Source organism: Heteronotia binoei, chromosome 4 (genome assembly GCF_032191835.1).
Source record: "Heteronotia binoei isolate CCM8104 ecotype False Entrance Well chromosome 4, APGP_CSIRO_Hbin_v1, whole genome shotgun sequence".
In the NCBI taxonomy this organism is placed as follows: Eukaryota; Metazoa; Chordata; class Lepidosauria; order Squamata; family Gekkonidae; genus Heteronotia; species Heteronotia binoei.
The window spans coordinates 145483323-145508835 of NC_083226.1; the positions used below are offsets into that span (position 1 = coordinate 145483323).

General features: G+C 42.0%; 1 protein-coding gene across 6 annotated transcripts in view; it reads left to right on the plus strand.

Annotated features, from left to right (window-relative positions):
- Nucleotides 1-25513, plus strand: part of PDE4D (phosphodiesterase 4D) — a 596108-nt gene that overhangs the window by 434621 nt on the left and 135974 nt on the right. For all 6 annotated transcript variants that reach the window (XM_060235952.1, XM_060235953.1, XM_060235957.1 and 3 more), the window contains exons 2-5: nt 9613-9804; nt 17272-17308; nt 18752-18825; nt 20641-20690. In XM_060235952.1, coding sequence (XP_060091935.1) covers nt 9613-9804; nt 17272-17308; nt 18752-18825; nt 20641-20690 — 353 coding nt within the window. The remainder of the gene's footprint in view (nt 1-9612; nt 9805-17271; nt 17309-18751; nt 18826-20640; nt 20691-25513) is intronic.

Sequence of the window (25513 nt, forward strand, 5' to 3'; positions counted from 1 at the left end):
TTTTTGTAGAAAAAGCCCAACAGGAACTCATTTGTTTATTAGGCCACACCCCTGACCCCAAGCCAGCCGGAACTGTATTCCAGTGCATTCCTGCTCAAAAAGAGCCCTGTTTAATACCAACTTCAAAGCCTCAGCCAATTTTAGCAGCTCCTACACAGAGCATGAAGACGAGCCCTTCATCAGTGGCATTCTTCCAAGATGGCCCATCAACTCTTTGTTTTTTGAGGTTGCTGTTCACTCATAAGGCTGCAATCAGGCTATCTGGGATAAAGCACTTCTGAAACCTTTCTCACACACTCCAATAAAAAGGCTATCTAACATATATTTAGGTAGGAAAAGTTTATGCATTCTAGAAACCACCGGGAGCTAAGAATAAGAGGTTATGCATCATCATCCAGTGATCTAAGTTGTTAACGGAGATGCAAACTTTAATAAATCAATTGTTGGGGCTAATCTGAAATAACTGGGAAGTGATTAACAATCTTCCTCCCCCCAGTTAAATAATAAGAGTACAGGCATAATGCTGCATCTAGGGACTAAAGAGATGTACCAGCTTTCTTGGTTGACAGCTTTTGTTTTCAAGAATTAAAAATCTCATTCAGTTCAGTCCAATGAACTAGCAAGTTCTTGCCACTGTTCTCTCCACCTTCCCACTGCAACTTCCTGCATTCCTTGAAAAGCTGCTCCTGAGGGTTGGGAGACCTTTATGTAAAGAGAAGGTTGCACCATGGAGGAAGGACTGGAGCTAGAAGGAGTATTCACATGGGGCAAAATTCTCTCTCCTGAGTGCTTGTTGCATTCCTGGAAGAGTTTGAACAAGATGTGAGACAGCAGATTAATTTCCTTGCAAGTAGCAGCCCTAAGCCCTGCATCCCACTCTGTGAAAGTACCACAGATCTTGGGGTCAGATTTTGGGGGGCTGTAAGGCAAGGGATCCATTTATGTGTTGATGGGACCCAAGCCATTATATTTTAATCAAAAACAGGCTTTTTATAAAGTTGTCTAGTGTTGTGTAGCCAGATAAATAGACAGACAGACAGATAGATAGATAGAGTTTGTTTTATTCTAGCCTGCCTCCTCTGCATTTTATTACTCAGTTCATTTCCCAAAAATTTCCTATGCATTTTGCCAACAGGCTTCATCAGGCGAATTAGTTGGTTTTAAAGGTGCAACTTGACTCCTGCTTTGTTCAACTGTCACTTCAAGAAACTTTACTGTATTCTAGAACATTGGTGGTGAACCTGTGGCACGGGTGCCAGAGGCGGCACTCAGAGCCCTCTCTATGGGCATGCACACTCCCTCGCCCCCCCCCCCCACCTGCACACGAGGCTTGGCTCCCTGGTTGTGTTTCATATTTCAAAACTGTTGTGGCACGGTCCAAGCTGAAGGGAAAAAGAGAGCATGGATATGTGAGGAGGAGGGGGAGGAGAGATCAGGACCTTGAATCAAGCACATTTTTTTGAAGGGATGTGGGTTTATTACAGGAAATGTTGTATCCCACTAATTTGGCAGAAACAGCAACCGGGATCACCTCTGGTTTAGGAGTGGAATGGGAGGAACTGCAGGCTTCCTTGCTTTCAAATACAATGCTTCTGATAGCAGTATCTGAGCAGAGCTCTTTCAAGCTACAGGCACCATAAGGCAAATTGTTGATAAGCTGTTTTTGAACTGTTTCACTGCTGTTCTGGTTTTCCAAAGCATCCCTGACAAGTGTATGTCCAGCTGCTGCTTAAAAACTGCCAGTGAGGGGGTTGATTGCACTGTTGAACAACTCTTACTGTTAAAAAGTTTTTCCTATGCCAGTCCTCTCCTCTGCTGGCAGCAGGAGCAGCTCCCTGCCCTCCTCTAAGTGGCAGCCCTGGTAATACTTCAAAAGAGCAATCATGTCTCCCCCCTCAACCTCCTCTTCTCCAGACTGAATATCCCCAAGTCCCTTAGCCTTTCCTCATTAGGCTTGCTCTCCAAGGTTACTCGGAAGTAATCTACAGTAAGCACTGTGGCACCTACTCTCTATACATGCACAGGATTGTATAATTTATATCCTGCCCTTCACTCTGAATCCCAGGGTCTCAGAGCAGCTCACAATCTCCTTTACCTTCCTCCCTCATAACAGACACCCTGTGAGGTAGGTGGGGCTAAGAGAAACTCTCTCAGAAGCTGCCCTTTCAAGGACAGCTCTGTGATAGCTATGGCTGACCTAAGACCATTCCAGCAGCTGAAAGTGAAGGAGTGGGGAATCAATCCCACTTCTCCCAGATAAGAGTCCACACACTTAACCTCTACACCAAACTGGCCCTCCTTTCTCACATCAGACTTTCTACTTAATATAATTCAGACTATCCCTGAAGTTTCCAAGGGTAGCCGTGCTGGTCTATAGTAGAACAACTAGATTTGAGCCCAGGAGCACCTTGGAGACCAACAAGATTTGGAGGAGGGGGCACAAGCTTTCCAGGTCTAGAGCTCCCTCAATTAGATAAAAGGGGCTTTGACTCTCAAAAATCTTGTTCTCTAAGGTGCTGCTGGACTCAGATTTAACCATATAAATCAGTGGACTCCTTTCATCAACTTAATTTATTAACTAACATCATGTATCCCCTGCCTTCCTCCCCCAAAAGGACACTGAAGTGGTTTGATACACTCTCCCCTTCTCTTTTATCCTCACAACAAACCTATGAGGCGGGTTAACTCAGAGTATATTACTGGCCAAGGTTTCCCAGCAAGCTGCCAGGACAGAGTGGGCATACGAATCAGGACCTCCCAGATCTGATTTGGACACCCTAACCACCAGCTCCTACTAAACACACTATATTTTAATGTATTCTTTTTTTCTAATGGCAAACTAGAATGATGTTTATAATGTATGTTACGTGTCCAAAAGTAAATTAGGTGGACAGGAACACCTCTGGGAAAGGCATGTTCTCAGTTTAACCCAGACCTGCAAGCAACAGAGCAATGAACAACCTCCATTTATTGCCTTTTGACACTCTTGCCATCATTCTCCCATTCTGACATGTTACTATTTTGTTGGTTTCTTAAGCAAATGCTATCCAAACCAAATGTTCTTTCAGTTTGTTAATTTCACTATGAGTTTTTTTCTAAACTAAACCCTCAGCATTCAGGTTAAATTGCCATGTTGGCACTTTGCGATAAATAAGTGGGTTTTGGGTTGTAGTTTGGGTACTTGGTCTCTAAAAGGTTCGCCATCACTGTTCTAGAATATAGTAAAGTTTCTTCCAGTGACAACTTGCTATTGATCTTGTTCTCCTTTTGAAGAATTACTGCAAGACAAACAGATTCCCCTGATGAAGCCTGTTGGCAAAACACACAGGATTTTTTTTTTTTTTAATTTTAACTAATAAAAAATATTTTTACCTGATTTTGCACCTTTGGCCTTAGCGTTCTTTTTTTATTTCCTGTGACTGGTGCAGCCCTTTATTTTCTTCTTACTATAAAGAAAAGGTATTTAGAGGAACTTCAGGGTTATGTTAGCTGCTTTCAAAATTTCTGTTGTTTCATTAGGTAAATTTTGTATCTGTGATTCCCATCCTTTTCAGTTTAGGGGTCTTTATCATTAACATGGACAATATGAATCTCTCTCTCTCCCCCCCCCTCTCCCCTCCCCCCCCACATACTGATAGCTGTCATGACAGGGCAAACCTATTTGTAAAGCCCTGATTGATTAGGGGTGGTTTAGCAGGAAGAGCTGAGCTAGCTTTCATCTTCCTTCCATTTCTTTTTTAAAAATCCTTTTTAAAAATAAAACTTGTGCAATTTTGCAGACCAAATCACGTACATGTTAGTGTTTCCTTTTGGAGATAAACCTATCTTTAATTAAGCAGGAGTCAAGTTACACCTTTAAGACCAACCAATTTTTATTTAGAAAGGAAGCTTTTGTGTGCTCTTAAGCACACTTCATCAGATGAGGAATCCAGCACAGTGAGCAAAGCCATACTTAGCTGAGCAGAGCCATACATAGCTGGTAGGCAGTGGCTCATGCTACTCAGATCAAAGGTTTGCTCAATTTGTTAATTTTACTGCATACTGCTGTTTTGTTGCTTTCGTATGCTCGTGCTACTCAGGTCAAAGGTTTGCTCAATCTGTTAATTTTACTTTTCTGTCATTGTACCATTTTACATTCTAAACCACTATGTACCAGGTAATTTTGCTTCACTGTCATTGGTTCTTAAATCTGTCCCATGTTGCATTCTGCGCCACTGCCTACCAGCTATGTATGGCTCTGCTCCACTATGTATGGCTTTGCTCACTGTGCTGGATTCCTCGTCTGATGAAGTGTGCTTAAGAGCACATGAAAGCTTACGTTCTAAATAAAAATTGGTTGGTCTTAAAGGTGCAACTTGACTTCTGCTTTGTTCAACTGCTTCAGACCAACACGGCTGCCCGCTTGGATCTATCTATCTTTAATTAGTTTACACTTAGTTGTTTCTGCCACCACATGCAAATGACAACTGTCTCATATATTATCCTTGATCTGTTAAAATGTTGACAACATATTCAGAGAGACTGAAAATTTCTGTAAGAACAATAATTAATCTCTGGTCAGCACTCAACATCTTCCTTCCTAAAAGCTCAGCTTTTCCACTGTTTTGGATACGTGTCACACAAGCAATCATTTTCCATATGAAATACCTATGTGATATAGATACGAGTGTAAGCTCTGCATCAGCATTAAATTCAGACGCTGAAATGCCAGTTCCCTGTTTTTAGTTTTGGACCCCCATCTAGTGGCTAAACTGTTGTATTGAAATAAACACATCTAAATACACCTGGCAAACTACAGCTCTTCTCAGATGTAGTTTTGACTGTATTGCTAAAAATGCATTTTAGCTCAGTCCTTTTCAATTTTGGTTGATTTTTAAAAAAATATGCTTAATCTAAAAGAAAACAAAAGTAGCTTGGATTTTGATGAGAGGTTAGAAGTCTTTCAGTGTTTGCTATTGGGATGTTCAAAATATATTGAAGTCTCTTTTAAAAATCTGATTTTCAAATGCTGCAGAAATATTCTCCTCAAAGATGATTTGTAAATCAATCAAGTAACCCCTTTTTTACTTACAATTAAGCCGTAATTGCACATAACAACAATGATAAAAACAATCTGGGCACACATGAGGAACAGGAGTAGGTGAACAATTGAGAAATTCTACCCCACCTCCCTAAAGCAATTCCTCCAGAATTCTCTATGCTGTCAGGAACCTGAGAAGGTCAATTTCTTGTCCTTCCCCCTACCACCACCTCTGCCTTTACCTGACACACACATGCTCTCTACAGCTCATTGCTCCTGTACCATATTTAATCCTAATATGACAAGGATTTTTAGGTTTAATTCCCTTGTCTTCTGGTTTAAACATTTTTTCTGAATATGTAGGGAGTCACTGAAACAGCTGGTGACCCCAACTCACAGTGGGTAGCCAAGTGTTGTGGCCTTTATCAACACAGCATCCTGCCTATTTACTACTTGATATAATAGTAGGCTCTAGAAGATTTGGGGAGGGTAGGAATGAATACCTTGGAAATACCAACCTCAACCAAATAAAGTTCTCCACCCACCTACCCCGCTCCCATCTTAAACTGATGCTCATATCATATAAATTAGTATACATGAAGTTGCCTTATACTGAATCAGACCATCAGACTATCAAGGTCCATGCTGCCTACTCAGATTAGAAATGGCTCTCCAGGATCTCAAGCTTTAAGGTCTTTCACATCACTTACAATCTGATCCCTATTGGAGATGCTGGGGATTGACCATGGGACCTTCTGCATGCCAAGCAGATGCTCTACCACTTTTACACTGCCCCTTCCCCCAAGCTACTGCTCTCATCATTCATAGTGCTTGTCAAGATGGGTTGGGGCGGTGGTGGTGGTGAAGTCATACTTTTCTTTGTACCTCTGGGTCCTTGAGTGAGTAACTATAGACTCCTGCCTTGTCCTTATACATCATCCACATGGCAGTGAGCCAGTATGTTGTTAGATAGAGTGATTACATGATAATATTCATAATTTAATACTTTTAACACGTCAGAATACATCACACATCCCTAGTACAAACCCAGTATCAGTAACCATTATAATGCAATGAAACTATTAAATAGGAATAAAACAATTTTAAAAACCATGCATTTCACATTATGTTAATATACTGAATAACTGTACACTGCAATGTATTTTAAAAGCACTTTTAAATGGAAGTTTCTAATTAAGCAAGCATTTTCTTGTTTTGAATCCATTTGTGTTCTCAGTGGCATCAGCAAGGTAGAAAGCCTGCATTGCCCATGTACCACCACACTTTGGATTTGGCACAGTATATAAATGTAGCTGTTTGAATCTTTACAGAGCCCCGTGGCACAGAGTGATAAGCTGCAGTACTGCAGTCCAAGCTCTACTCACGACCTGAGTTCGATTCTGGCAGAAATTGGGTTCAGGTAGCCGGCTGAAGGTTGACTCAGCCTTCCATCTTTCTGAGGTCGATAAAATGAGTATCCAGCTTGCTGGGGATAAAGTGTAGATGACTGGGGAAGGCAATGACAAACCACCCTGTGAAAAGTCTGCTGTGAAAACATTGTGACGCGACATCACCCCAGAGTCGGAAACGACTGGTGCTTTACATTTTTTGAGTCTTTACGCTGCCATGGCAAAATCCAGATCTTGTGCAAATCTGGCTCACAGTGGTGGATGCACCATAAACTGAAGTGGTCAGGAGTCAGCATAAGAAAAGGTTTCCACACGATGAAATTGTGATATGCAACTTTCTCCTGCCATTTCAAGTTTTATTGTTATTTGTATCTTTTAATTCACTCTAGCTCTGAGAACCAACATGGTGTTGTAGTGAGCATGATAGACTAGGATCTGGGAGACCCAGGTCTTTATGTCCTCCTTCTGCTGTGGAAGCTGGTTGGGTGACCTTGTCCTCCAGTCTAACCTACTTCAGAGGGTTGTTGTGCAAATAAAATGGAAGAGAAGAGAATGATGTTGCAAAGCCTCTTTCAATCTCTGTTGAGGAGAATAGCTAGATATAAATAGCAACATCATTTTTAACAATATTGTTATTGCCCGTTTACGGAAAAAGGCGGAATATAAGCCTACTAAATAAATAAAGAAATAGGTTGTATTTGTATTTATTGGCAGGAATCTCAAAGTGTTCTTGTGTGGCCAGAAGACACTTTTACTCATGCCCAGAGAGGAATCTGTGTTTTCCATCGATGTCCTCCGCCCAAGTTGCAGCCCCACTACTGTATCCCATACTGTGCCTGAATGTCCCCTGACTTTCAGAATCATCTTAAGTGACATGAGGGGCTGCAAAAAATGGAGAAAAGAAAGATCTGTTTCATAAATAGAATTTCATTTGAACTTCTTTGGAATCCAGTGTATTGATTTTTAAAGTTATTGTTGTCTTTTAATTGTCATTTTTTTGTTCCGTGTCATCTGTTTAGCAGTTGTAGGGAAGGTAGTCACAGAAAGATCAAAGGTGGATAGAGCTCTTTGTCTTTTTTGTGGCTCTATCCATATTAGAGTTACGTTTTCATTCCTTCTCATTTCAGTTGGTTATCATATTATTCATTTTTGTTTCCTGTTCCTTTCAATGGGCTGTAACTTTCCCATCCAGTGTGCATGAAATTTTCAAAGATTGTGCCTTCGCTCAAGGAATCCTGCCAGATTTCACTCAGATAGGAGAAAGCACCCTGGTTGGTTTTGGTGGTGGTGGAAGTGTACCATAAAGTCACAACTGACTTATGATGACTCTGTAGGGTTTTCAAGGCAAGAGATAGTCCACATCACAACCCTGGGAATTTTTTGGTGGTCTCCCATTCACATACTAACCAGGGCTGACCCTGCTTAGCTCTGACAAGATGAGGGTAACCTGGGATATCCAGGTCAGGGCCAGTTTACACGTCATAAAAAACTGCACTTTCAAAGCAGGCAGAAGACACTACCAGAAGACAGGCTGAGCTACGCATAAAGATCAGAAAGTTGAATTTGGCAACCATGGAAGCAGGTGGAATTATTGGGGAACAGGGGCTTTTTGCACCCAAAGAAGAGCATATAGGAGAATGATCATGAAGGTTTTCATTGTATAGACAGCATTATGCAGTTTTTGCCAATCCCACTTTCCTGCTGCAGACATTCCTCATGGGTTCCCTATCCCCCAGAAGCAGAATTTGTAGAGATTAGTAGCCTGCATTGGAAGTGGGAGGAAAAAAATTCCATCCTAATGATGGAAAATTTAGCCTGGATAGAACCCAGTCAGTGTGAGTTCTTGGTGGAAAAGAGACATTGTAATAATACCAGTGGAAATAACTTTAAATGTGTGCATTGCAGTTCAAGTGAGTTACATTGAGTCAGTTAAACTGATTGTTGACATGGGTTAATTAATAATTAATTAAACAATTCTCTGAAGAAGTGGCTCATGAAAGCTCATCCCCTACCACAAATTTTGTTAGTCTTTAAGGTGCTACTGAGCTCTTATTCTTTTCTGCTGCTACAAACTAACATGGCTACCCATCTTCATCTAATTAAATAATGTAACTGAAATTTCCTTATTTGTTTTTGTTATAGTAATGACAATGAATAGTGTGTTTAATTCAATGATGTTTACCAGTTAATGAAAAAATTCATCTCTTTATTGGGAAAACCTACATGTACAGGAGCTCCATGCATTTATTAAAGGACACAATATTTTATATCTGTAGTACTAACCCTACCGGTTCAACTAGACAATATATAAGGAAGTTTGCATAGCCTTTTGAAGTCATCTAACATTTCTCAGTGTTTGTGCATGCATGATTTAAATAAGGGAAAGAGCACAAGGAAAAGGGTTAATAAATGATTGATTTAAAATAATAATTAATAATTATATGTGAAGAAGTGAGCAGTGACTGATGAAAGCTCATACCATAATTTACCTTCATCCAGCGCCATAGTCTAGATTCCTCTGAGCCTGAGTAGATTGGTGATCTCATTACAGATCTCCAGTATCTTATCTAGTTTAGCTCTAGTTTTCACAAACAGCAGAGGGCATTGTAATCCTTTATCTGAACTGTATTACTTCAGATTGCTGATGTGGGATTCTTAATTTTTATAAAACAATTCTGCGCACAGGGAAAGCAGGAGAAGGATTCAACCTAGCTTCCTTCCTGATGTCTTGATTTTCTGAATGTAGAAATTGAAGCCTAAAGATCTGAAATCCAATTATTTTTATCCCATCACCAGTGGATTGTGAGAAATAGGCCGTAGTTTCCAACCTGCTCTGAGCATAATTGTCTGTAAGAAGTGTGATTATAGATAAACATTGCAAGCAAGCTAAATAATTTCCTATGACATATCTATGAATTTAAGTAAATTATTTCTCCATTTAAAAATGGAATAGAAGGAAATGATCCTCATAGCACATCTTCCTCCGGCTTTTCTTTGTGTCTTGCTCTTGAACTGATGTCTGCTTTTCTAATATATATTAAATAGCACCCACCATTGATTTGATTCCATCTGTTGATTTTCCCAGCAAAAAACATAGCTTGATTGGTAAAAGATTAGATTGATAATACCTCCATTTGCAAATCTGTTGGATGTGAAGCATTAAACTTGTCTTCTTTCTTACAGTTTTGACGTAGACAATGGCACCTCATCGGGACGGAGTCCCTTGGATCCCATGACAAGCCCAGGCTCAGGGCTGATTCTCCAGGCTAACTTTGCTCACAGTCAACGTAGAGAATCCTTTCTCTACCGGTCAGACAGCGATTATGACCTCTCTCCAAAGTCCATGTCCAGGAACTCCTCCATTGCCAGTGATATGTAAGTATCATACTTTGATTCAGTATCCAGACTTGTGTCTTGTGACAACAGCAGGCCATGATTGTAGTTCAACTATGAAAGATGGAGGGCTGGAACCAGCCTTCATCACTAGATGTGGTCCCCATATTTCCATAAGAGGCTTCCAAGAAATTATTGGCATAAACTTATAGCAACATTATGTGCAACTTCGTGGGAGAAGTCATAGTACATGACACATTTCCCATGTCAAAGTCCCAAGTTCAGTCCCTGGCAACCCTATTCAGCAGTGATGTTAGGAAGATCCAATGAAACTCCACGTTCAGATAGACTCTACAATTGTGGCAACAACAGAATCAATTATGTGGATCGTATTCTTTTTGACTGCCCCAAATTTTCAGATCAAAGAGCTGAATTAGTTAAACAAGACTGTATCTCTTCAGAATCTAAATCATCTTGGCTACTCAGAGATAAGTACTTTGTGTGTGGCAAAATTTCTGACAGCTGTTGTTAAGTTACATGATAACATTTGTAGTCATTTTTAGGCTTTCCTTTTGTGAACTGAGGGTCTGCTGTTTATGACTCTGGTTGTGAAAACAGTAATCTTACTATGACATATCTATGAGAATGTAAGAAAGCAAATATTTGTATGTATTCAAGCACAGGGCCCACAGGACTTGTAGAGGGCATTTCATTTTCCCCTCCCTTCCTATTTCTTCTTTTCATTTCCAGAAAGCCTCCATAAATTCTCCCTTTCCCCTGCTTCCTTCTTACATACCAGACAACCTAACCTTTTCTGCCTCCTTTTCATGTTTCCCTCCTTTTCTCTCCCTGGGAAAAATCTGGCCCAGTGGAAATGTGGCAGTCATTAGACTGGATCCAGTGGCATGATACCAGTCACCAGACTAGGCCCAGTGATGTCGTACAGGCCAAGCTGGGGCAGGCCCACTAGCATGTTGGGGAACCTCCACGAGACTGCAGGGAGCACCTTCTTTCCCCCTATATCTATTCCCATACTATTTTTTCCTGGCAGCCCCCATATCATCATCTTCTCTGCTTCTTTCTCTCCTTCTTACCTACCATCTTCAGTTACCTTTTATTATTTATTTACTTTATTTGCATCCTGCATTTATTCACAGTAGGGACCCAAAGCAGCTTACATCATTCTGCTCTTTCATTTTATTCTCACAACCCTGTAAAGTAACTTAGGCTGAGAATTTTGCTATGAGTTCAAAGTCACCCAGTGAACTTCCATAACAGAGTGGGGATTCCAGATGCTACTCTGAAACTCTTAACTGCTACACTGCACTGGCTGTTGTGGAGTCATGGGGTGACTGCTGTTAAACAGTAACAAGCAACTGGGCCTTGGTGAGCCATGCATTTGATGCAGTAGCAAGTCACCCAGTGGTTGCTGCCTTGCCTGGCCCTAGTGAGTCCTCCCTCACCCTGACCTGGGTAGCCCAGGCAAGCCCAGTCTCATCAGATCTCAGAAGCTAAGCAGGGTTGACTGTGGTTAGTACCTGGATGGGAGACTTCCCTGAAATAGTCAGGAAGACAGGGGCAGGCTATTCAGCCACCTCTCTGAATATCCTCCAGGTCCCTCATAAGGGTCAGTCACCAGAGAGTAACATGATTTTCAGGTATGCACACACACACAAACATACACCCCTTTTCAAAAAAAAGACCTCCCCTCAAAGGCCAGAACATTCCTTCCCCTCTGCCCTTTACTGACAGAACCTAAGGCTTGTTGACTGGCAATACTGTTGTGGTTCCCTAGCAATGGCCACAGAGGGCATTCATTTCTTAAAACTATAAGCACCGCTTCTATCATTTAGGGGGGTTTTACCCCCCCCCCCCCACACACAGTATATGTATGTGTGCATGCATGCTTGGATTTCAGATTTTTCTGCAAATCTGGTGCCTTTTCAGATTTCTTGAAAGATCTATCTTGTTTGTTCATGGCTCCAATCCATGGATTTAAGTGTCCACAGATTTTGCCTTGCTGAGAATTAAATATATTGACAAACAGAGAGGGACACATAAGACTCATGGGGGGGATCCTGTCCATTTTTTACTACCCTACACAGCCTTCTCTTTCTTGCCCTGACCCTACTGTACTTCCATTTCCCCTTCTGTTGCTTTCCTTTCTCCCCATCCCTACCCCCTCCTGGCCTCCATTGACTGCCTCACCCTCCAGGCCCTCCAAATGCCTTGCTCAGCTGCTGGTTGGCTGGCTACTTGCCTACCTGTAGGGCTACTTGCGTACCTGTAGTGCTGCTTCCTCGACCAAAATGACTAATGCAACAGCAGGGGACGAATGAGGAGCTTTATTCTCAGTTTTGTCCTGCTGCTCAGACTTCCATTTGTACTCCTTTCCACTTCTCTGAGGACAATGACCTTGGCAGTGGGTGGCTCCTGCCTGTACCCACTTTCACCTTTCTAGCTCAAGTGGTGGCTCCTCTTTCTCCAAAATCTGCCACATGTAGTGTGGAGGGTGAATGCTGCCGGATCAGTGGAGGAGCATTGTCTGTGCAGGTGCAGACAATGTTCCACTATTTTGTAGGTAACTTAATTCCCCCCCCCCTTTTTTTGAACTTTCACTGCTCCCCAAGTTTGAAGAAAAACAACCCTTCTCTGTAAATAGCCCCAATTGGTGGATTTAAGTATCCATAGATGGGGCTATGTTAAAAATTAGATACACTGATATTAGTATTAAGCTGTTTCCACTATTTGCAATACTCCTAGAGACTCACAGTCAGTAAAAATGGAACTTAAAAGCCTATCAATCAATTAAATAATAGCAAATAAACCTTTCCTGGCCCTTTTTAAATCTAAGCATCAAAGGATACATAATTTGATGTGTCTGGTTCCAAGTCTTAATTATTAGAAAGGAAGATATTCATAGTTACATTAGTGGGAAAACACCTGTTCACTTGGTTTCCTGTTAACAAGGATTCAGTGAGGCTGGGGGGTAGAGAATGAGGTGTTCAGCCCCAGCCTTTTAAAGGTCTTCTCTGTGTTAAAAACGTCTGTTTGACATGTTTTCCTGCTTCTGCCTGGTTATAAATGTGTTATGTTACATTATATTGTCTAACGTTCTGTAAGCTTCATCTGAGACTGCATGGAAAAGAAATAAGTAGGATGCTTATTGGCTGTAAATAGATAGTACTTCCCCAATAAAACAATAAGCAGCCTCATTAAAACATACAGGAAAAAGCTCTTTGACACTTTCTGCCCAGGTCTGGTCACATAGAAGGGGACATAAATTCAAGGCAGGGTGGGGATGGGGTGGGAATCCATATGTAGTTCTTGTTCCATATGCACACATTCCTGCTGTGAACAGGAAAATAGGTAGGTGAGGTAGCAGGCATAGGCATAATACAGGAGTGCGTTCATTCTACCAAACTGACATCAATATACAGCCAATCCTGGACAGCCTCACCCACCATGTTGTGCCACTTTCTTTTGCTCCTGGGAGCAGAGCCAATGGGCACTGGGATTTCCCTGCTCAACAGGAACCTAAAGGGGCCATGTTGCTCCAGTATCTCAGTCTCAAAGGCTTGTTCAAACATTTGCATCTAAACACCACCCAAAGCCTCTAGATGATAGCCAAGGCAAAAGATGTCAGCAACAACACCCGCTCCTAAGGAGCTATGCACCTCCCTTTTTGGGGCAGGGGAAGGGTGTTTGATTTTGAGCTACAGTGCAGCAGAAGGTTTTCTGGTGCACCAACGGTAGTCAAATCAAACAATTTTATTATTTTATTTTAGTGAATTTATCATCTACCTTTCCATTCAAAGAATGCTCAAAACTCTTAAGGAAACATCTTGAAGGTAAAGCGAGACTGAAACAAATGGTTATGCCTTAGGAGAGCCTTCCCTAATCTGGCCACAGTCCCTGAGAAAGCCTTTCTCTTGCTCCAAATATTCACCCTCCCAAGTGTGCAAAGTGCAATGCTAGCAGAAGATCTAGTGGCACAAGTAGGAATGTATGGAAGGAGATGACCTTTAGCTACCCAGATCCTGAGCCATTTAGGGCTTTAATCACCTCTTTGGAAAATGGTTGACACTTGGTCAAGATCTCACTTGGTAATGGGGTTATATGTTCCCTTTTGTGGGTTCCTATTAGGAACTCACCACAGCATTTTGAACCATTTGTTCCCATGTTGTTCTCAGCTGTCAGTCCGACATTGTTGGGGTGATCCTACACTGTGTTACAGTAGCCCTGAGCTCTTCTAACCAGGGATCATGTTGTAGAAAAATAGGTGGTGGAGCTCATCCAGAGATTGTTATGCAGCTGCACCTACTATTCAATGGACAAGGAGATGGAACTCTCAGAAGGAGGAGGTGGAACTCTCAGAAAGGTTCAAGAGCTGAGCTGCTGTGAGCTCCCACTGAATCTGAGGCTTGCTTATAACCAAGAATCAATTAAAATGTGTGCTGAATGCTCTGAGTTGATCAGTCAGATCCTAGTAACCAATTTTAAAATGTTCCAAGATTTCCTCCAGGAAGATTTATAATGCACTTATAATATTAGGTCAAATTTTGTAAATATGTGTATCTGCATAATGTCCAGGGAGGGATGTCCACCAATCAATTTCTATTCTTGATTTAAAGGTTTTGATTTTATTTTGATGGGTCTGAGTAGAAAAGGGTGGGTGTGTGGGTGTGTTTTAAATCCAGGCCATTTCACCTACTCTTGTTGCCTTCATAATGTTTTATTGGATTCCTCATAAGTAGCTTTAGCGTTGCCAGCTGCCTGGAGAGAAAAAAATGTCCTGTCTGTTTAACAGAGATTTGATGGGATACTATTCCATGCCAGAAAAACGTCAACTGCCCATTTCCTGTATTAGAGGGACAGAACAATTTTTATCCTTCAGGCTGTTGGGAACCCTAGCTTGCTTGGATCATATTCTGTTAGAGCATTGGTTCCCAAAGTGTACAGTACCACCCCTGAGGACAGTTGGATTACATAGGGGGGTAGTGAGAGGCAAGGGGGTAGCGGGAGGGGCAGTGCTGTAGGTTTCGTTGAATACATTTTGTTGAACAAATTAAACCATTCATTCATTCATTCATTTTGTTCGACATATCCAGTGTTCCCTCTAAAGTGAGTTAGTGTGAGCTAACTCACAGTTTTTTAGCCTCTGACTCACTCATTTTTGTCTTACCTCAGAAAAAATTGCCCCAGAGCAAACTAATTTGTGCAGTAGCTCACAACTTTAATGCCAGTAGTTCAAAAAGTTGAATTTTTGCTCACAAGACTCGACAGCTTAGAGGGGGCATTGCTTATATCCCACCCTTTCTGCAAGCAGGCTCAGAGCAGGTTCCATAAAAGGTTAAGCAATTAAAAACAAGATTAAAATTACAATATAAAAAAACTAAAATACAGTCTTAAACTAAAAAGTTTTAATTGGATTCTGAATACATGTGCAAGTAATTGTTACTGTTTTAAATTTTATTGTTGTTATCTTCCTTGACGAGTTGTACAAACTTGCTGTTCTGAATAATGTTTTTTAGAGGGGAGGGGAGGGGCCCTGGGGATGAGTTTATGGAACTAAGGGACAGAGGCCCCAGAAAGATTGGGAAAGACCGTGTTAGAGTCCTGTCATACCCAGCACCATTCCAGTGTTTGGTGATCACTCATTTCTTATTAATTCTGGTCAATCGCTTTGTAAGCCACTTTTTCAAAGCATCTTAGACACAAAGATAAATTTAAACAAAAGAGCTGGGCAAAACACTGTTGCCTAGACCTGTACATTTTTTGGAATCTCAACCCGGTCTTATTGTTGCTCAACCTGTAGCTGAATCTTGAGAAATTCGCTTTCTTAACACATACTTAGAAAACAGCCAATGTGGACAAGAGAGTTTATTTGTACAGTATGTGTTCACAATATGAGTTCCCTTAACCATAAACCCATTATGTAGCTCTCAGGTCCCAGTATGTAAACTGGAGAGACTGTTGACACATTTCATGGGCTTGCTGTGAGAAGAAACAAAACAAAAGTGGACAGGAACTTATTAAAACTGAACAAGCTCTTTAAATGTCTACCTTGTTCTTGTAATATAAGCAGAATTTCTTGCCTTTCGCCACTCCCATGGCTGTGAATCTTTCAGTGTTTGTCTGTAAAGGCAGGCAACACCAAATAACTGAACAAAAATACACCCTCAAGCCCTGTGGTAGACAACACCCAGTTCTTCCTTTTAAATTTTCATTTTGTAACCCATTTCCTTGGAATTGCTGTAGTTACAAACCTCACATTAACTTCAGAGTTATCTAAGCAAGTATCACAGAACCATGCCTTTGATTCCAGAGTAATACAACCAGTAAATCAAACTGTGTTTATCTATCAGGGTTTCCTCCCTCTAAGGTGGAGATACTGGCTGCAATCCTGCAGCCACTCGAGTACATTTAAACCCAGTTCCTTCTAAGGGATCAACTTAGCACAGGACTATAGCTTTGAACTTGACTTGGAGTTCACCCAGGGCATATTTTGTTTTCCATTTAGAATGGACAGATTTTGTGAGAATGTGTTAGAAAAGTTTCACTGGCTGTTTGCTTTCACTCCTTGTGAAAATTTCAATTAAACTTGACTGGCTTTCTGGGTTACATCATCTCCTCAGTCCTTTCCTTCCTCAGATTTGTCAGTAGTCCCTGTTAACTTTGTGCAAAATATCACACATCACCCAGGTCTACATGTGTGAACTTTTACATGACTTTGAAATTTTATTTCTGTGGGAGTGAGAAATACTTTGGGCTCAACCAGTGGTGTTTTTGTCTTGTGGTAATGCTGATCTTGTTGCTCTTTCCCCTCAGTCATTAAGACACATCACCCTGACACTTCACTCAGACGTCAAAGGGAGGTGATGTGGGTTTGGTCGCTCCAGCAACAGCACACACTTGGTAACCCTGTGGACATCTGAGTCAGTCGAAGAGTTTTACCAAGTTTTTTTATTAGCTTCTGAAACACTTCCCTCTCATCTACAGTTACTAGCTTGTCCAATTCTTACAAATGATTATCCATTAGTAATGTTTAATGAACATCACTTGCAATAATTAAGTGGGCTGACTGCTGTAATTTTTTAAAAAAAAGGTAATTGTAGATATTACCTCCTTCTGGGCATGCCTGGCTAATTCTAAGACTATGGGATTCCCCTGGATTTAAAAGATGAGGAAGTAGAACTCCAGTGACTAAATTTTTTGCTCATTTGCCTTATGTACTTATGTGTGCCGCTCTAAGTAAATGGAGTGGAGCCATTGCATTCTTGCCCATCTACAGGTGACCAGACTAATGCTGTTGTGTATCTTAGCCTTCATTTAACCAACTTGGAATGAATACAGGGTGAGAAAAAAAACTAATTGGCACAGTTAATTAAAATCATTTAGAGAGCTGAACTTTGAGAACGAATGTTGTACATTTGGATTTGCTGTTGTTGGCGATGGGAAAAGCCGTCCATCACATCTAATAAATATTTGTATTGTTTTATCTTTCAGACATGGAGATGACTTGATTGTGACACCGTTTGCTCAGGTAAGCTACATAGGGTTGCCAGGCATTTCCCCCCCCTTCACAGTCACCAGTAATAATAATAATAATAGGTAACCAGATCCAGGCTGAGAAGCACCTAGAGATTTGGGAATGGAGAGGACAGGGGTGGGATACAATGCCATAGAGCCACCTTCTAAATCATCAATTTTCTCCATGGGAACTGATCTCTGTAGTCTGGAGACAAGCACTAATTCCAGAGAATCCCCAGGTCTCAACTGGAGGCTGGCGTCCTTAGATAGCCATATGAAAATATCAGTTTGTGCTTTCAGCTGGTGCCATACTATGTATTTCAGATGGGCACTGCTGTTCTTTCCGTTATTTTGCATATATTCCAAGTAAAATAGACAATCTAAAAGAACAGTTTCCATTGTTACCCCCGTTGCTTAGAAATGCTGTGAACTGGCATCCCGAAGCCATTGGCTGGAGCCCAAAGAGCTCCATCACATATACATATTAAACTTTCACCCCTCATTTGAACTCTAGACTACCATGCTGTATCACAAACTGCTTTTGAAGCATGATAAGCCTATCCCTAGTGGAGATCTGAAACTAGTACTCTCCCCATCTATGTCAAAGTTGACCTTGGCAGTTTAGTCTGGTTAAGGTATATATGCAGAGCCCTGTTGGGTGTTATTCAGGGGCCTTAGAAGGATTTGCACCTCAAGACCATTTCAGCATATTTACTTTAATGTGTGTTGCTAGGATTTTATGCATAGATAAATCTGTGTTAAACTAAGAATACCTGGCTATTAAACATGACAGTGGTTCTATTTACTTACTTTGCACTGCTTTTAAAGGCAATTTTAATAAAATATTTTCATCCATGGCTTTTAAGCTTTTACTATTTTTATTTAAGCATTTATTGTTTTCTGTTTTTTAAAAAAACATATATAAAAGCTCATGACATTTGAACTAATTTGTTGTAAGCCACCTAAGCTTCTTTTTGAGCAGAAAGGCGGAGCACAAATGGTCTAAACAAATACATAGAAAGTGGGATCACATGAATTTATGCACAGATGTCTTTGTGTCGATTGGATGTCAAGTATGAAACGTTCTTATTGTGCAAATGTTTCATTGCTATAACAATTCTAGTGCAAATGGCACTGGAAGGCAATGGCCCATTCTTTTCTGAGCTCACTCATTTCAGATGGACAAAGAGGTTTCTGTGGGAAATCTTCCTTCTCTTTGAACAAGGCTGCTTTTAAAGAAATAATGGTTTCTTTAGTCAGAGTGAAAGCGACAAAACTCTTGCCTTGTATTACAAAAGCTTCTTTGTGGAATGACAGTCAAAGGCATCAAACATCAAAACAATCTTGGGAAGTTTATTAGCTTATTTAGAAAGTCTTTTGCTTTCTGTTCAATGGAGAGAAGTTGTGAGTGCACCTGAAGAATACGAGAATGAAGCTTCACTTTCATCCCCTACAGGTGCTGGCCAGCTTACGTACTGTACGGAATAATTTTGCTGCATTAACCAACTTACAGGATCGAGCACCCAGCAAGTGAGTATTGTGGTCTTTCTCCTCCAGAGCCTGCTGCATTAGTGCCCCTTCGCTCTGCGTAATCCTTCCATATGATTGTCTGTACAGATCAACAGCATAACAAGGACAGATTATTGCAAACCAGGTTCTACAAATGGTACCAGGAAGCCATGGTACCAGGTACCAGAGTACACTTGCAGCTTCTGAGAAAGGCTGCGGCATTCACAGAGATGACTGGACATATGACTGCTAATTTACTGCATGGACAGCCCAGTTCACATGAACTTTGGGGAAGATCTGTGACTCAGTGGCAGAGCATGCTTTTTCATATGGAAAGTCCCAGGTTTGTTTCTTGGCCTTTCTGGTAGAAAGATCTCAGGTAGCAAGTGCTAAAACAGACCTTTCTCTCCCCAGATCATGGAGAGCTGCTGCCAGTTAGAATCAAAGATACTGATCTCTATGGACTGGTAGTCCAAGTTGGTGTATGGCAGTTTCATATGCTCAGATGAACTTTTCCTCCCTCTTCATTTTCATTCAGGCCAAAATCATGACTTGAGTTGCATTAAACACTTGGCCATTGCTGAAAACATTTCTGAAAGTGACAAGTTTAATTTCCCCCTCCTTCCCCTCCATGATGATTAGGACAATTTACCCCTGCCCTGACACCACGATTCATGTTTCTCTACTTTTTTTCTCCATTGGGAGTAAGGAATTGTACAATGCTTGTCCTACAGATGTGGCCACACCTTTAACATTTTGGCCTTTTTCAGGTGTACCTATACAAATAACCACTTTTCAGAATTTAGCAGAGTATGTGGCTGTTTCCATGTACCCATGATACCAAAGAGGGTGTGTTCCTTTCACATGAGGTTCCCTCGCTTTGAAAGAATCACTCTTGAAAGTGCTTATTTTAAAAATCATTTATTACATTTGTTTGTTTATTAGATTTATATTCTGCCCTCCCCACTGGAGCAGGCTTATTTCACACACACACCCCTCCACTGAGTATATGCAGTTATCATCACAAGAGCTCTTGTGATGTAGGGAGCAATCTTAAACAGGTCTACTCAAAAGTAAATCCATCACTAGCATTTACATTTGGGTAGAATTGTAAAATCATAAAGTTGGAAGGGACCTCCAGGATCACCTAGTCCAGCCCCCTGCACAAGAGTTTAAGTGTGGGTAAGTGTGCTTAAGTGGGTAAGTGTGCTTAAGATTGAAGGCACAGTTTAATACGAAAGACTGAGATTTGTCCAAGGCTGATCAGTAGTTTCACAAGAATGTGAGGATGTGAACTGGGATTCCTACTTCACAAGCCGGTGCATCTGCTTATTTGAACATATGAACATATGAAGCTGCCTTATACTGAATCAGACCTTTGGTCCATCAAAGTCAGTATTGTCTTCTCAGACTGGCAGCGGCTCTCCAGGGTCTCAAGCTGAGGCTTTTCACACCTATTTGCCTGGACCCTTTTTTGGAGATGCCAGGGATCGAACCTGGGACCTTCTGCTTCCCAAGCAGATGCTCTACCACTGAGCCCCCATCCCTCCCCATCCCTATTTGGGGTACTTCTTACCCCCAAATAAGTGCTAGTGTGTGTAGACCTTCTTTTACTTTTACCAGGGCATTCTCGTTAACAGCATCATCCCAAGCGGAGTTATACCCTTCTCAGCCCATTGATTTAAATAGAAGGATATAACTTTGCTTTGGATTGCAAAGTAATTAGCTTGTTTGCCCATCAAATAATTAATATTGTCCCTAATGAAATTATTTGTAAAGATGTAGTGCTATAAACAGAGCCATGCCAAAAACTTAAATTTTCTCTGTTTCTTTCAGACGGTCACCCATGTGTAACCAACCATCCATTAACAAAGCAACCATAACAGGTAAGACAGATGAATCTAACCATACCTCTTGGATAAGATATTATTTGGGTTAAGCCTTTTCTTGTTCATGGTCAAATCTACCTAATTCTAGACAACATATTATCAATTTATAAAACTATTTTATGCATATGAAATATCTCTCCATACTTCAAAAAGTGCATACATTTTTCTTTTAGTGCCTTACATTTCCACTCCCATGATGTCCAAGATGTGCTGTAGCAAGCTTTAACCACCAGTGGCTGCAGCACAAGCAGTTTACTTGGTTTCAGTTCAACAGCCATGGTTTGGTTTCAGATGAGCTGGCCTTACTAGATGTGGAATCTTTATCAGTGAAAACCACAATAAAATCTCCAGTTGTGCATGCAGATTAACCCTTTTCCTTAGCAGGCTACCTTATAGACCGGGGTTTCCCAAAGGCAGGGTCGCAACCCGACACTGGGCTGCGGAGCCCTCAATGCTGGGCCGTGGGACCTCCAGTCCCCTAGCAGCCCCTCCCCCCGCCTTCCTCCGCATCGCACCTCTCTTCCTCAGGTTTCGCGACTCCGCACCTCCTTCTCCCACTCTTCCCCACCGCAGGCAGGTCAGTTTCATCCTGTGCAAAGCCCTTCTCCCCCCCCACATCACCCGATCGGTGGGAAATCGACACGGAGCTCATTCCGCATTGGGCCAAGCCGGCCGCAGGTTGAACAGACTGTGGCCGAAAAGGGCGCATGGCTCCTCCCTCCCTGGCACTTCCTGGATGGAAAGGAAGTGCCGGGGATGGAGGAAGGAGGAGCCATGCACCCTTTTCAGCCACGGTCTGTTTGACCTGCGGCCGGCTTGGCCCAGCGCGGAATGAGCTCAGCGTTGATTTCCCACCAATCGGGTAATCGGTCGCGCCCCCCCCCCCCGCACCTCCCTCCCACAGGGTAGTGCCCCCTCCTCCTCCATCCCTCCCTCCCTTCCCCACCACTGGTAAATTTCCGGCTTTGTAAAGCTCCCCCCACCACCACCATCTCCTTGGCAAGGAAAACGGAGCTGAGATAATTCAGTGCTGAGGCATGCCGCTGGCATTTGTAAGGGACCGCGCCTGGAAAGGGAGCGTGGCTGATCCCTCCCCCACACTTCAGTGGGGAAGGAATCAGCCATGCTCCCTTTCTAGGCGTTGTCCCCTCGAAATGCCGGCAACATGCCTCAGCGCTGAATTATCTCAGCTCCATTTTCCTTGCCGAGAAGGTGGGGAGGGGGAGCTTTACAAAGCCAGAAATATACCAGCGGTGAGGAAGGGAGTGAGAAGGAGGCGCTTGCGCAGCGAAAGTCAGCATTTCTAAAAATGAATTACTCCCATCCCATTTTTTCCCATTTTTCTTTTCTTTTCCTTTCTTTTCTTTCTTTCTTCCTTTTGTCCCTCCTTTCTTTCACTCCTTTCTTTCCCTTTCCTTCCTTCATATTTCCTTTCTCTTTCTCTCCCCCTCCCTTTCATTCATTCTTTCTTTCTTTCTTTCTTTCTTTCTGTCAGTCTTTTCCCATCCTCTCTCTCTCTCTCTTTCTGTCAGTCTTTTCTCCTTCCTTCCCATTGCTAATCTGAGTAGACCTGAAGTGGGGGGAGATGCCCTGCCATTTCATGTTTTCCCAGCAGTGCCATTTCAGGTCAGTTCCTTTCTTCCTTTTCTCTGTCTCTCTTTCTGTCAGACTTTTCTCGTTTCTCCTTCCTTCCTTCCTTCCTTCCTTCCTTCCTTCCTTCCTTCCTTCCTTCCTTCCTTCCTTCCTTCCTTCCTTCCTTCCTTCCTTCCTTGCCATTGCTAATCTGAGTAGACCTGGGGGGTGGGGGGAGGAACTTGAAATGCCCTGCCATTTCATGTTTTCCCAGGATAAGAGCATTTTATATTTTTAGTTTTCTGCTGTGTGATCCTTGTGCTTCTTCTTGATTTTTTATTTTTGAAATTGCATTGCAAAATCCCAACATATTCTACTTTTCCTAAAAAATATATATTGCAAGAGTTTTAGGTTTGTTTGTACATCATTTCCTGTCTCCCGGCTCCACCCCCAAAGTCTCCCGGCTCTACCCTCAAATTTTAGTGGGCCACGAAAAAGAAGTGTAAAAATAACCGGGCCACGGGGTGGGGGGAAAGTTTGGGAAACCCTGTTATAGACACTGGACCTCACATGCAACTTCTCTGTGTCATCCGGACCTAGAGCTTTCCCCCGAACAGAAAGCCCTGAAATTGCTGAGCAGTCGGGTTAGAACTGATAAAAGGAAATCCTTCTTCACCCAAAGGGTGATTAACATGTGGAATTCACTGCCACAGGAGGTGGTGGTGACTACAAGCATAGCCCGCTTCAAGAGGGGGTTGGATAAACATCTGGAACAGAGGTCCATCAGTGGCTATTAGCCACAGTGTATTGTTGGAACTCTCTGTCTGGGGCAGTGGTGCTCTATATTCTTGGTGCTTGGGGGGGCACAGTGGGAGGACTTTATTATATATTGAATTTGTTTTATTGTATATTGAATTTACATGTTGTGAGCCTGCTTCAGCGGGGAGGGCGGGATATAAATAAAATTTATTATTATTATTATTAGTGTCCTGGTCCCACTGGTGGACCTCCTGATGGCACCTAGTTGTTGTTTTTTTGGCCACTGTGTGACACAGAGTGTTGGACTGGATGGGCAATTGGCCTGATCCAACATGGCTTCTCTTATGTTCCCTATATGGTGAAAGGAGCCCCATAGGTACAGCAGTATTATTTGTCAAGGCTTTTTGTGTAGAAAAAGCCCAGCAGGAACTCATTTGCATATTAGTCCAGAGCCCTGACATCACCATTGTTTCACACAGGGCTTTTTGTAAAAAAGGAAAAAGCCCAGCATGAACTCATTTGCATATTAGGCCACACCCCTTGATGCCAAGCCAGCCGGAACTGTGTTCCTGTGCATTCCTGCTCAATAAAAGCCCTGTTGTTTGCTATTCTGGGAGCAATGGCTGGATGTGTGCTGATGAGGCAATCATTTTTATAGAGCTAGGTCTTAAACATGGTCACCTCCTGTTGGATCATTAAATATGAATTGCATTTGAAAACCACATAGGACTATTTTTTGCAATAATAATGATGATCCTCTGTGTGTTTGTGTGTGTGTGTATTTATAAAGTTTGATTCTGGTTTCCATTACGGAAAACAATCCCCCTCACTCCCATGTTTGCCTTTTCAGTTTATCCACATATTTTTGTAGATTAGTCTTTCTTCATTTCAAATAGCATGCATTATGGGAGCAATGTAGTGAGATGGGTTTTTTTTCCATTGGGGAACAAATAAAGTAGCAGGCAAGTTCAGTGGCTCGAAAACGCAAGTGTGCCACAGCTGCTAAATCAGTGCTGCAAATGTCTTGCTAGGGTAAGGATTTTCAGACTTATGGTCACAATTAACTTTGAAGGATACCTAATTCCTGTCTATGGTTACTGCTTTAGTCAGTGTGAGGTAAATGCTGGTATAAGTAAATTAATATTCAGAGTGTAAGGTTTCAGGTCTGACTGAGGAAATACCAGGAGATTTGGGAGTCCCTGAGGAGGGTGGAGTATGGGGAGCGCGGAGCTCAGTGAGGATGTCACATTGTGGTATCCTGTCTTGTGATGTCACTTCCAGGTAAAAGGTCAAGTGATGGCATATTGTGTCACTTCGAAGTCACTCCCCCTGAAAAAACCACCCCCTCTTATGAGGCCAGAACTTCTTTTGAAATTCATATTGAAATACCGAACCTTAAATCACTTCCCCCATTTCCCTCACACCGTTTCTCAACCTTGCATTACTTGTAGGCACCCAATCCAGTGTAGAACTCCAACCCCACCACATATCCAACCTCAGAGAGACTGGCTTCTAATTTAAAGTTTCAGTATTAACCATACAATGAAAACAATGGTGGTAGCAGTGGAAAATGTATCCGTTTTCAGGTTTTCAAATTAGCTACTCATCAGCCTTCCATTGGAGCTGATACACTCAACTATTTGCTTACACCAAGACCTTACAATCCCAGGAAGAATCATGATAAGGTGATGCTGTAGTAGGATTGCGAACTCTGGGTCGGGACCTACCTGGAGATTTTGGGGCTGGAGCCTGTGAAAGGCAGGTTTTGTGAAGGGGAAGGATCTCGATATAACGTCATGGAGTTAACCCTCTGAAACAGCCATTTTCTCCATTTCTCCATTTTCTCTCATACTGAGCAGAAATCTTCCTTTGCAAGTAGAAAAGGGAGCCTACAGGATGCTGCGCATCTTCCATTAGAAATCCCAGCCAGTTTTGCAAAGCCTTGACTTCAAAGGAAAGGGTCCACTTGACAACTGAATGGTTTGGCTCCATTAGCTGAAGAATACTTCACCAACTGAAAGACTTCAGAAGCACCAGAGTTTTGACTAGATGGAATTTTGCCTGAACTGGTCTGCCCATCCCAAGTCATAATGCTGTATTTGATGTTATAGGAGTTACCATAACAACAGACTTCGTGGAACAAATCTCTCCCCCAGGGCATGTAAAACCCTGTTAATTGTGATACACATTATACAAATGCATAAGGCCAAGGTGGGGGAGAATAATAGAAGCTTCTTCACCCCTCTCTTTTATACCAGTTTAGACATTTGGCACCAGTCTTCCACCTCAGAGAGTCTTGCCAGAAATGTTTGAAGTGTGCTGTCTCTATCTTCATGTCTTTTAGAAAGTTCCTTGTTTATTGCTCTACACACTTTTGAGACAGCTATATGGGTGGGATTTCCATTAATGTTAATTCAAAGGAGAATTAAGAGAACCATCTGCCAAGCAGAGAAGAAACCCGTGGGTGAAGCTTCGGTTTCCTCCCTCAG